The sequence below is a fragment of the Curcuma longa genome, chromosome 8, assembly GCF_044706935.1.
Source record: "Curcuma longa cultivar G26 ecotype Majalengka, Jawa Barat chromosome 8, ITB_CL_G26_1.1, whole genome shotgun sequence".
Lineage (NCBI taxonomy): Eukaryota > Viridiplantae > Streptophyta > Magnoliopsida > Zingiberales > Zingiberaceae > Curcuma > Curcuma longa.
In genome coordinates, this window is record NC_133868.1 from 2,736,224 (window position 1) to 2,750,288 (window position 14,065).

The following is a 14,065-nucleotide window of genomic DNA, read 5'->3' on the forward strand; positions in this document are numbered from 1 at the left end:
TTTCAATTTCTTTCCTTTAATTAAAAGCTTCCGCTATGGCCGTCCATTAACAAATACATCTAATATTTAAAACGCATCTTTTGATTTTTGTATCTCTGCTGTTAAAATAATTCAAATTATCTCCTTATTTGCACTCTTTTTTTAATTTTCATTTATTATTTTATTCTCATTAATAATATTTTCTCTCGTTATCTTGTCGTAGTAATTGTATTATCAATACAATTAATAATAATTATATCTCCTCTTTCTTTTTGTTTTTTTTCGGCACTGTTCTTGCTTCTTCTTTCTGATGGTCATCGGCACCGGTGAAATCGGTGGTGAAACAGAAGAAACAAAGAGAGAAATTTTGGCCAGGAAAGTAGTTGGAATTTTTTTTTTTTGCTGATTTTTAAGGAATTTTTGTTTTGGCGGAGATCATGGTGGCAAGCTCTTGTGGAGCTTGATGGCGCCCTAGGGAGTGGACTGCGGAGGTCGGTGGATCTCCTTGTGGTTACTGATCTAGTGGTGTAGGTATTGGAGTTTTGGCTGTTTCGGGTTTGATTAATCTATGCATGGAGGAGAGGGAGGGAGTGGTTCCTTCTCCGGAGGTGGTGGAAGCGGCGGCGGCGGCGGAAGCGTCTGGGAGTTACCAGCCCCCGCCGCCTGCGCGGTCGGATCCGGCGGTAGATGGTGTGAGGGAGCAGAAGCCTGCTAGCGAGGTCGGCGTGGTTGCTGCAGCGACTAAGGCAGCTGGAGTTGCGGTAGGGCCTCCGATCGCGGTGGCGGGAGATGCCGGGGAGGCTTCGGGGCTGTTGAAGAAGAAGAGAGGGCGGCCGAGGAAGTACGGACCGGACGGGACCCCGCTGCGGCCGTTGAACCCGATGCCGCTCTCGGCGTCTGCGCCGGCCAACGTTCAGTACACGTCGGCGGCGGCGGTGGGGACGGTGATGAAGAGGGGTAGAGGGAGAGCGGTGGGTCTGGCAAGCAAGCCGTCTACGCAGTTCAGTCTCCAGGCGGAGCATTTATCTCCAGGTGGTTTTGCTGAGCAAACAACCATCGCAGGTACGCCTCGTCCTTTTTTTTCCTCCTCCGTTCCCTTCCTCACTTTGTCCTGTCTGCCTTGTTTTTGCTTAATTTGTCCTTATTTCTGAAATCAACTCTCATTTTTAGCCAAAAATCTTGCGCTCATTCATTTGATCCCTGAAATTTCTCAGATCTATCCCTTTTTCCATGACCCCAAATCCCATCTTTTCAAATTGAGAATCGTACCATGTTTAGTCAGTGCCTGATGAGAGAATGGGTGAATCCAAAATGGTAGTTTGGGGCCGTCTTCCTCTATAATCTCTGTTCCTTTTCATTTCATCTTGAAGGTAACTGTCAACTTGGAATTTCAAGAAACTAGTTCTCGGGAGATCTGATGAGATCGGGGCGTTGGATCTGCCAGAGAAAGCGAAGTCAGTGGGGTTAGGTTGGCGAATTGAGGTAGTGAATCTCACAGAGTTCCCTGGTCGTCTGGTCTCTGTCAAGCCAATTCCCAGAACCGAAGAATAAGAGCTGAAGTGGGGTTGGATCATCCTAAATTGCAGACTTTTTTTGTGTACCCGACGGGGATTGGGTGGGAACTTAGTTGTCGACTCGATGTGTCTGTGGAATGGGAAATAAGTGCTGATGTGGGGTTGTCGGACTATTCTCGAATAGAGGTCGTCCAGCAGGAAACTGGGCTGGGCACGAAATTTAGGGAACCTCATCTAGAATCAATTGTTAGTGTGCTGGCACACAGTTGACAGAATCATTTACTTTCCGTCCTTGTAGAAACTAGCTTAGTTTTATCAGCACGCTATGTCATGTAAAAGCTTTAGAACTTAGCCGTTGGTATCTTTTTACGTTTTTTTATTCATTTAGTAAACTCCTCGAAGTCAAAAGTTTAAGAAAACAAAATCTACTGACCAGTTAGCCACCTAAGTGTAGCTGAAAATGTTTGATTATATTTCGTCTCGTTTCTTACTTGATTTACTTCATAAAGACTCGGTCTTTGAGAATCTTCTCTTCTCTCATAAATCTTAACGTTTTGATACTGTGACACAGGGGAGATGGTTGCCTGCTCTGCAGGTGCAAATTTCACACCGCATATAATTACTATCGCTGCTGGTGAGGTATTGCTTTGTCTATCCTTGAATTCATTCCATCAGTTCTAACATTATTGAAAAAATAATGTGCTGTATGATAATTTTTACTTTTTGACGGTTTGGCATATGCATAAAGTTATTGTGTTGTAGTTCATCACTTCAATTAAATTCAAGCTATAGCTAGAGATGACTAAAGTCCATATTTGTTTATAAACATTTTTATTGAAATTAGATAATGATTTTGTTGGCACAGCGAATACCAGATAATCAAACCTATGTTTTGATATTGACAAATGTTTAAAGTTAAGTTTATTTGTAAGCTAACAAGGTTAATCAAGTGTGTAGGGAGCACAACTAAGAAAGTCCTAGTATGTCAAGTTGATCGAATATTAGATAAAGAAGCCTTAGTAGATCAAGACCATTAGACAGGAGGGACTTGATGAGTCAAAGAGGACCAGAGATCAAGTTGGAAAGTCTTGGGAGTCAAGTGGTTGTATGCTAAGTAGAGGAAGCCTAAATGGGTCTAGAGGACCACGGTTTGACCTACGGTAAGTTGAGGTAAGCTCTTGGAGTGGGGTGATTCTTCTGAAAGGAAGATCGGGTAAGAACGAGTCATCTTTATGGGGACATCCTTAGGCGACGATCCGACTAAGGAGTTCATTCGAATTCCAAAGTCGAGATCTGACTGTTAGTCTACTATCAAACTCAGTTTTATTTATTTATTATATTATTGTGCTAACCCTTGTATTATAGGATCGGTAGACCGATTGATTGAATCGGTAAATCGAATGGATCGGTAGACCGATAAGCCAGATGGGTAGATCGAAAGCTGATGTGTCAACCAAGTCTTGTGTGCTGACGTGACATCCGACGTGGACTGGATGAGTCTCAAATTGCCAACGTGGCATAGGATAATGACCATCCTGTTAACATAGTGAAGAGATAGAGTTTGACTTGCTGACATGACAGAGGGACTGATCAAGGATAAGGATTGCGGTGCTGACGTGGCAGAAGATCTTCATAGACAAGTTGGCATGGATGAACTGGTTGAAGGACGGACGGATCGGTAGACTGATCAAAAAGATCTAGATTCAGTTATCGAGGTGATTAGTATACCGATCAAGTTGATCGGTAAACCGATCCAAGCCTATAAAAGAATGTCTCAATAGAAGCTTCATATCATCAATTCTGAAGCGCCTCTACTCCCGCCTTGCTTCGAAAAATGCTGACACTACGCTGTATTGTTGTTCCAACAACCGTGCTCAAGCTCTGAATCTTTTTCCTTGTCGGTATATTTGTTTTTTTTACTTTACTCATCTTTGTGCTTTAACTTCAAAGGAATAGTAAATGTGTTACTGTTCCTCGACTTTTGTAAAAAGACGAAGTCTCTTTCTCGAGATTGATAATGGATTGCCCATCGAAACGATCAACGTTCGCGGGCCTTAGAGTAGCAGTCGCAGGCTGTGAACTAAGTAAAAATAAATATGTCTATTATGTTGTGTTTTCATTTCTATATATTGCTTACTTTGAAAATGTTAAAATAAGATTTTAAACGAGAAAAAGTGATGCGCTATTAACTCCCTCTAGCGCTTTTTCGATCCTACAATTGATATCAGAGCGGGGGCGTTCTAAATTGATGCAACCACTAATTGAGCAATTGATTTTTTATTTTAATTTTTCTCATTTTTTTCTTTCGTTTTATTTTTCTGCATTACTAATCCAAGATCAAATCTTGGTACATATTTTTATTTTTTCGTACAAGATTTTTGCTGAATAACCAATTAGGAAGGCTACAGTATAGTTCGATCGCTGCTATTCTTCGATGACGATTTTGGCTATTGGAAGGGCCGAATGAAGTTCCACTTGAAGACTTAGGTGGAAATGTGGATTGTGATCTATATCGGATTCAAACTACCAACCAACGAGCAAAGAATACTATTAGCGTGTGAGAAGTGGGGCAACACTACCATGAAAAAGAGAGAAGCCGATGCCAAAGCAACTCAGATCCTCTAGTGCGATCTAACCAAGGAAGAGCTCAACCGGGTCAGTCCCTTCATCAGCATGAAGGATTTATGGGACATGGTAGTTGAGTTACACGAAGGGACTTCCGATACTAAAGTTTATAAACGTGATTTGTTGTTAAATAAATTATATAATATTAAAATACAGCAAGGAGAGTCAGTAAGTCAACTTCACGCTCAGATCCAGGACCTCCTCAATTGACTCTACTCTATCGGATAACAAGTTGAGAACTAGAACATAATAAGGTACGTATTGAAAGTATTTTTGAGAAACACATTATGGACTTCTATGGTTGATGCTTATAAAGTTTTTTGGAATCTTTAAAAAATTAAGTTAGTTGAACTCTTTTTTGAATTTAAATATCACAAATGGACTAATGCATATCTGGTGGAGAAATGTATTGCTTTATTTATAGGTAAAATCAAAGAGCCAAAGCCTAAGTCCCGACTTGAACTCGAATCCGAAAACGAATTGGATTCAAAAGACGACGAGGAAATCGCCTTCGAACTAGTTAACCTAGTTCGGAAATTATTCAAAAAGAAGAAAGGATTCACCAAGCATAAAATCAAGAAGGTGATCCAGTCAAAGAACAAGCAACCGGGTCCGAATTGAAACACAAAGTCAAAGTAGAAGCAATCTACTACGGATGCAATCAAAAAGGATATTTCAAGGCTGAATGTCCAAACACGAAAGAGACTAAATACCAAAGGAAAAAAGAAGACCTTCAAAGCAACGTGGGACGAGTCTTCGTCAGAAGAATCGGACGAAGAAGAACAAGCTCAAGCGAGCTTTCTGGAGCTGACGATAAGAGAACAAGTGGCCGAGTCCAAGTCTGAGTCCGAACCTGAGTCTTGAGTCAAGTCACGGATCCGTTTCTGTTTTAGACGAGCCAAATATCGAGGTAAATTCTTCGTTAATTAATAAGTTGTATGATATGATTGTCTGCTTGACTAGAAAATTAACCAAGTTCTTGGAGTAGAATAGTTCTTCCGAAAGGAAGAATGGGTAAGGACGAGTCCTCTTTATGGAGACATCCTTAGGTAATGATCCAGCTACACTTGAATTCGAAGTCAAGATCGGATAACTAGTCTACCATCAAACTCAGTTTTATTTATTTATCATATTATTGTGCTTATCCTTGTGTTACAGGATCGGTAGACCAATTGGCTAGATCGATAGATTGAACAGATCGATAGACTGAAAGCTAATGTATCAGCCAAGTCCTGTGTGCTGACATGACATTTGACATGGACTGGATGAGTCTTGGATTGTTGATGTGACACAGAATAAGGACTATCCTACTGATGTGGCAAAGAGATAGAGTTTGATTCGCTGACGTGGCAAAGGGACTGATCGAGAATAAGGATTACGGTATTGACATGGCAGAGGATTTTCATCGACAAGTTGACATGGCCGAAGCTGGTTGGAGGACGGATGAATCGTTAGACAGATTAATCGGATTTGGATCCGATTATCGAGGCGATTGGTATACTAATCAAGCTAATTGATAGACTAATCCAGGCCTATAAGAGGTCTCGACAGAAGCTTCATATTATCAATTCTCAAGTGCCTCTAGTCCCGCCTCGCTTCGAAAAATGCCGACCCTGTGCTGTATCGTTGTTTTGATAATAACGCTCAAGCTCTGGATCTTTTTCCTTGTCGATATATTGTTTTTCCTTTACACGTCTTTTTGCTTTTATCTTCAAAAGAACAGTAAACGTGTTACTATTCCTCGACTTTTGTAAAAAGATAAAGTCTCGAGAAAGAGACTGACAGTGGATTGCTTATCGAAGCAATCAACGATTGCGGGCTTTGGAGTTGCAACCGCAGGTTATGAATTAAGTAAAAATAATATTGGGCAAGGAGTACTAGGTCTGACCTTAGAGTTTTGATGTTTGATAATACACCTAGGTCTGGTCAGTTTGACAAGGGTTGATCCAAACAGGACCTAATATTTGGATATGAGTGAAGTCTAGTCAGGTCAGTTTGACCAGAATATTAGCGAGAAGTCCTAGTTGGTTAGATTAGGCAAGGATAAGTCTTAGTTAGAGGCTAGGCAGAGGAAGTCTTATCTGGAGGATTGGGCAAAGAAGTCCTAGTTGGATCAAGTACACCAGGTGGAAATCTAGGCAGGTCAGGTGGACCAGATGTCTAGCAGTGGAAGTCTAGGCAGGTCGGGTGGATCAGATATCTAGCAGTGGAAGTCTAGACAGGTCAGGTGGACCAGATGTCTAGTAGTGGAAGTCTAGGCAAGTCGGGTGGCAGGTCGGGTGGACCAAATATCTAGCAGTGGAAGTCTAAGCAGGTCAGGTGGACCAGATGTCTAGCAGGAAATCCTGGAGGTCGAGGATCGATTAGGCAGGAAAAGTCCAAACTAGATGTTTGGCAGGTGAGAAGTCTACCTAGGGAAGTGACTAGCCCTAACTGGAGGTTAGGCAAGGAAAAGTTTAAACTAGATGTTAGGCGGGTGAGAAGTTTACCTAGGGAAGTGACTAGTCTTAACTGAAGGTTAGACAAGGAAAAGTCCAAATTGGATGTTTGGTTGGTGAGAAGTCTACCTAGGGAAGTGACTAGTCCTAATTGGAGGTTAGATAAGGAAAAGTCCAAACTGGATGTTTGGTAGGTGGGAAGTCTACCTATGAAAGTGACTAGTCCTAACAGGGAGTTAGACACGGGTAAACCAGTATGTTAAACATACAGGGTAAGGCTTAGGTAAGCCTAGTAGGTCAGACAGACTACAGATACACTTAGGTTGTTTTCGTGTTTGTATGTTTATCTTGCAGGAACCAGGAGCTGGAAGTAAAGATGAAAGAAGCATAAGAGGAACACACAGAAACAACTAAACCAAGTTCGGGGTCAACTCAGGTCAAACCCGAGTTGACTGGATCCAAACGTCCTAATAATTTCCAGGCGCCCTAATCACTTCCAGGCACCCCTATATGTTCCAGGCACTTGGATCCAGAAGAATCAGCCCGGATAGAGTCCGAAGAGATCGGATTGGATCGGATTTTATCCAGGCGCCTAGATAAGGATCCAGGCGTTCGGAAGACTATATATAAGGAGGTTGAACGTGCACCACAAAAAAACAACTTCTCTACGCAATCCTCTTCATTCTGTGGTGCTATTGAACGTGAACGAGGCCAGACTCGTGCAACCGGGGAAGTTCCAGGAGAAGTGCGCGACACTCAGGACTTTCGGATCGGTTACTACGTGTTTGGTTTATTCCTTTCTTAAAAGTCTTAAATTGTGTTTATATTTATTATTTTCTGGACTGTAAGACGAGTTTCTCCGCCTCTGAACAAGATTCGGAAAGGCGACCATTAGTGGACGGACGCCTCCCGTATATAGGCCTTGGACGTACTAATCCTGAGGGTTAGAAACTAAGTAAATCCGTGAGTCCCCTGTTATTTTACTAATTCTGTTGCTAAGTTGCTTTGATAGTACAAATGAACGAAAAAACGAACGAACGACGAATATGCTATTTACCCCTCCTCTAGCGCGTCCTATAGATCCTACAAATAAATGTGTCTATTGTGTTGTCTTTTTCATTTCTATATTCCACTGCGTACTTTGAAAACATTAAAACAAGATTTTAAATGAGAAAAAGCAATGCGCTATTCACCTCTCTCTAGCGCTTCTCCGATCCTATAGGTCTGAATTATACAATTTGAGACCCATAATAAATTTTTAGCATATATAATAATTGGATGAATTTACCAAAATGTGGCTCTTTTAAATGAGAGTGACCAAAACTCGACCCATATTCATTTTTTTAACTAAAAAATAGCTTAACTCTTATCTTTTCCCTAGAATGCCCCTGTCACCAAGTTTAAAATAGCTTTACAAATATGCTTGTGATTATATATATATATAACTCCTTGGATAAAAGGAAGCATCAATGTTTTTCTTTTAGTGCCTAGAAACTCATAATGGTCATGACAAACTCATTTCAACTTACACTCAAAAAGCAGGAACGGAACTAGGAAAATCATATTAAGGGGGGCGAACTTTTTTTTTAGATAATTAATTATCAAAAAATAAATATAATAATTGATACGAATGCACAAAATAATAACACTTTCTAGTTAGACATATTTCAATTTTTAACAAAAAGATAATGATAAGAACCACTTCTTAGCTTACTACAATCATTAAAATAAAGCTATAATTTAAAACAACTTGCATAAAAATAGGAGCAACACGTGCAATTCCAAAATAAAGCTATAATTTAAAATAATTTACACAAAAATAGGAGCAACATGTATAATTCTAAAATTTTCAATTCTTCATCCATAGCATGTTTTATAGCAATAAAACCTATAAAAATGTTTAAAAAAAGATAATACTTTAATCATTATAATATAATTAGTAAGGTACAAAAATAGATATAAAAATCATTATTTATCAATTTATTTATTATGTTTATCCATTTTAAGTCGCACTCGATGTTTTTTCATAATTTCAAATTCATCAATATTGATTCAACATTGAAAGTTTGAGCAATTTCTTTTTCAATGTAAATCAGCAATGAACTAGTCAAAAAAATTTCTTCCATCTTATTCCGTAATCACGTCTTGACAATTTTTATAGATGAAAAATGCATGTTCCGTGGTTGTAGTAGAAACTAGAAGAGTCAAAATAAGTCTGATCAATTGATCCACAAGATAATAATTCTCTTTCTTTCTTGTCTTCAACAATAATTGACACAATTTTGAAAGTATTGACACATTTTGAAAATATTGATTGCACCTAATGTCGATCATAAAAAGCTGCAACTGAACTTTATATGCAACTTTTCTTGACTTGTAAAATCATTAGGATAAAATTTTTCAACAAGTTTGCAAATGTAAGTGATATTGAATGATTTGTATCCATCTATTGGATCCAAAGTTGAGTTGAGCCAGAGCAATTCTATTATATTTTCATCAAATCAATAATTCATCTCTTGTAATATTGAATTTATGGTGCTAGTAAATATATCAATTCGATAAAGATGCTTTAAAGTAACATTTCCTTTACTCAGTCGCCCTCTACTTGATTGACGAGGAGATTATATGTTTATCACAAAACACTTTTCACCTTGTCAAATAATTGATCCTATCTATTCTCTCTAAATTTCTGAATAAGTTCTTTTATATTATCAACTACATTCATAATATTTATAATATCTTGAGACTTATATTGTAGAATGATAGCATTACATCATAAGCTCCATTAGTTGTTGCTCTATTAGATAAACTATATTTGTCATTGATGATATCACTTAAAACAAGTTGAACGAGATCAAACAAAACAAGCAAATTACGATGTGCCCTCAAGTAAGAGCCCCATCGTGTATCTTCTAAATGTTGTAAAGCCCTAATTTGATTTTTTTCCTCTTCCAGATTCAAGCTCCTTAGTAGATATCAATTCTGCAATTTGAGTAACATGAACAATTCGCAATTGATTATGGCGTTTAGTAGAAGAATCCACTAAATTCACTATAATATGCAATGGGCATTCATTCAAAAAGAGAACTTACAAACCATTACATGCATACCTTAATTTGAGTAACATGCAATTGATTATGGCATTCAATAATATGCATATGGACATTCATTACAAACCATTACATTCTCCTCGCATAGTATTAGCACCATCATAACCTTATCCTCGAATATTTTGTACAAGAATATTATTGTGAGATAGAATACCACAAATTTTCTTTTTCAAAGTAGATGATTTTGTATCTTTCACATGGACAATGTCAAAGAATCTTTCTCTAATAAAGTCTTTTTTATCAACAAATCTTAAAACAATAGCCATTTGCTCCCTTTTTGACTCATCTGAGATTCATCCACGATAAGATAATACTTGAAATTATCAATTTCTTCTGTGATGAACCTTTGAATTCTACTCACATAGAGTGATAAAATCTCCTTATGAATTTGAGAAGTATGAGAAGCATTTTGAGGTGCATTTTCCAAAACAATAGATCTCACATCATCGTTATAAGAAGCTATATGTTTTATGATTTCTATAAAATTGCCACGATTATGTGAGTCCCGAGATTCATTGCGAGCTCTAAAAGTTAAACCTTAGAATGCACATAACTTTGCAGCATCAATTGAAACTTTAAGTCATAAACAATTTTTTACAACTAACTCTAAAAATTGTTTATCCATAATCGTATCAATATGTTGCAATGAGTTCATCAAATCGTGAGAACTTTTCACAACCTTTTGGTGTGAAGAATTAGGACCAATCCCTTCATGAATAAAAAATGAGCAATTTTTACCACCATTCATTTTTTTTCCAAGATTGAAATCCATCAATAATAAATGCATTCGATTCAAAATGTGTGTGTGTTTGACTTATCAAAAAGAAAACATGGAAGGTAAAAGGCGGCATTTTTTGTCGAAGAATATTCCAACCAATCAAAAAAATAACTTATATCAAGTAGGTAGAAACTTCCTTTGATTTTTGTCAACAGATTTAGGAGACTTATCTAGGATTACTTGGTAAGGACTGACAATCAAATAAGCACACCTAATTTCATCTCTTTTCTCAAGCGGATAACGCCATATGGATTTGCGTAAACTAGGATCCCGTTCAATAGCAATATCATCATCTTTATTAATCTTTCAAAACTTTGTTGGAGAAGGTTTATAGTTGGAGCTTTATCTTTGAAAAGATTGAGAACCTCGGATTGAATATTGTCACGAACAATATTAGAAGAACTATCTTCCAAACATCTTTTCTTGAAGTAGGAATCAATTTTTTTCTTACTCATAATGAACCTATATGAAAAATATTGGTAAGTAATTAATTGGTGTAGAAAATATCACATATATGATAAATAATTGCATGGATAAAACATGAAAACTTACTAAGCTTATGAAGAATCCAAGATGGAAGGCTGTATTGAATTTCAACTCCAAGAATTTGAGAAATAGATATGGAAAATTTGATTTGGGGTTTTCGACTTCTTTTTATTCTTCAATTGCCGCTTCTATCCATCATACTTTGAAATTGCAACTCCAAGAATTTGAGAAATAGAGATGAGAAATTTGATTTAGGATTTCCGACTTCTCTTTGTTCTTCAATCACCACTTAAATCCATTGGACTTTGGAGTTCGGACATTTTCTCACAATCTCACCCTTTTGTAATTATTTTTTATTCTTATTTTTTTTAAAATTTATTTGAAGGAGAAAAATTATTTAAAATTGATATTAAAAAATTGAGGGGGGTTGCGGCCCCCACCGCACCCCCTGCCTCTATCTCTGTCTAAAAAATTTCATTTTAGATTGGGACACAAACTAATTTATGAATCGACTTGTCATAGAATTTTTGATCAAAATAAACTCTTTTCAATGTAAGAAAGTAGTCATATTCTACTTAGAGAGAGTGTTTAGAAGCTCAAATGGGTCAAAGTTCTTCATTTTGGTGCTCTAAGTTAATTAGCAAATTAGCTTGTAAGTAAAAAATGGCACGATATAAGTGAACTACCTTTGGTTTCGTCAAAAATAATTTTTTATAATATTCTAACACATGCTAGCTTGGTATTATAATCTTAGAAAAGATCTACTTAGGAGATTAGATATTCATAATGGTCAAAATTCAAAACAATTTGTGCCCATTCATAATCAGATTGTGCCTTCAAATCAATTTTGACCATCATGAACTTATAAGTGGAACCTGGATACTTATGTTCAAAAGAGTTCACTTTGAATGGATAATATAATCGTAAACTGATTTGCCCCGGTAATCAGGGGCATTATAGGAACTAAGAATGAGTACTAGGGCCTGTTTTGATCAAGTTTAAAGGACTTAATCCTCAGCATGAACTTTAGGAAAACTCAAACTTGTAATTCATTCAGAATCCATTCAGGTCAGTTTCCTCCCAAAAAATCAGAATTCAGATGGAATGTTTTTGCACTAAACTTGACCTGTGTTTCTATTTAATTACAATCAGCAGTGTGACAACTGTAATTAATAAGGGTCTCTAGGCATATTTCCCTTGATCATTTCAACTTTGGTGATAACATTGATAATGATAAAGATCCTTCACTTAAAATGCAAACACCTAGCATTATTGAATGATTAATCTTAAATATTGTCATTGGGTACTTTTTATCTTGGCAACTTCTTCATTCTTGCTGAGCTGGTCACAACGGTGTGAACTTTGGTTTGATCAAGCATCCGATCTATATATCAAATAAATTTTAGCGTATAGAGATGTAAAAAGATGATGACAATTATTTTTAAGAAAAATTCTTTTCATTTTCCTTTTTAAGAAAGGAAAAAAAAAAAATGAAATTTTCAGTGAAGCATGGACATCCTTAAATTTCTATAATTTCAAACTTTTAGCATGGTGGTTGCTTCTTTTGTGTTATTAGAATTTAAGGACATGTGTTAAGGGTTATTTGGGGATCTAACAAAATGTTTCTTCATGTTGATTTTCTAAATTGAAAACTAAAAAGATGCTTGAGGAATTGAGGAACATTTTAGTACCATTTTATAAGATTGATACAGGAGTCAAATTGATGAGTCATATCCTGCAATTTAGGGAAAAAGTTATTTGAGAGGAGAATAACAGAGAAACAAATATTTCTGAAAATTAACATAGTTTCAAACTGTAAATGTTATTCTGTTTAATAAGATAACAATTAGCTAATATAACAAAGCTGTGTGATTGTCATGGACCAAGTAGACTAAAACAAAAAATTTAAGAAATTGTTGTCAACTCCCTCATACATATAAAACAGAGTGTTAGGTGGTTGGAAAGAGGACAAATAAAAAATTAAGACACTCGAGCTGAATGCTGAGCTGCATGCCTTCAAATTTACATTTGGCGATGTTAATTCTCTTTAGTATTATGCTCTAACCACTGTCATCTGCTAGCTATTTTCCTAGATTCTAACCTAAACCACTGTCTAAAGCTAACAAGTCATACTGATAGAGTTGCTGTGCTTGCATTCAAAATACTTACAAAATTTTTTACTGTATCGTAGGAAAAAAATTAAGACACTCGAGCTGAATGCTGAGCTGCATGCCTTCAAATTTACATTTGGCGATGTTAATTCTCTTTAGTATTATGCTCTAACCACTGTCATCTGCTAGCTATTTTCCTAGATTCTAACCTAAACCACTGTCTAAAGCTAACAAGTCATACTGATAGAGTTGCTGTGCTTGCATTTCAGTGGGCTTGTATTAACCATTAGTAGGAATAAACTTCTATTGTCTATTCCATTTAGGTTAGAGTTACCCAAATTTTGACACTTAGCAGATGATTCAAAAAAGAAAGAAAAAGAAAAAAAATTGCATCTTCGTTCTTTTATTGAATAAAGAAGAAAGTAGAAAATAGCCAAGGTCAGGGCTTACTTTTTTAAGTGGTTACAAGATCTACAACTTTCTCTTGTCCTGTATATTCTTTATTATGTCATTCAACAGATTTATATTTATCCTCTTTTTTCTTCCGCAGGATGTTACCATGAAGATAATATCTTTTTCACAACAAGGCCCTCAAGCTATTTGTATTTTATCTGCCAATGGTATTATCTCAAATGTTACACTTCGCCAGCCTGATTCAAGTGGCGGTACATTAACTTATGAGGTATTTCTTTAACTATAGGATAAATAGTTTGGTCTTGTTTTTAACTGTATACTTTAAGCATTAATCAATATAATGAAAAGAAATTAGTATATAATGTTAAGAAGCACAATTTATAACAATAGGTCCCTAATCACAATTAAGATATTTGTCTATGAATGACTTATCGTTCTAACGATTGCATTTTCCTGTCAATATCTGATGAGGTCACTTTTTGCCCTTCTCTAATCCAATTTTGGAGGAATCTTTTAAATCTAACCCACAATAACCTATTCGCTAATTGAGTTTCTCATTAAATATAGGTTGTAGCTGTAGCTGCCAGTATAATGACGATAAAATAAGATT

At 36.6% G+C, this 14,065-nt stretch overlaps 1 protein-coding gene across 1 annotated transcript; it reads left to right on the plus strand.

Moving 5' to 3' along the window:
- The first annotated feature begins 254 nt into the window (after window positions 1-254).
- LOC141833194 (AT-hook motif nuclear-localized protein 1-like) lies at window positions 255-14,061 on the plus strand. The gene is made up of 4 exons (XM_074720578.1): window positions 255-1,041; window positions 2,065-2,132; window positions 13,592-13,723; window positions 14,023-14,061. Exons 1-4 carry the CDS (start codon window positions 552-554, stop codon window positions 14,059-14,061), a joined length of 729 nt encoding a protein of 242 aa, XP_074576679.1. The 5' UTR covers window positions 255-551.
- Window positions 14,062-14,065: the final 4 nt, after the last annotated feature.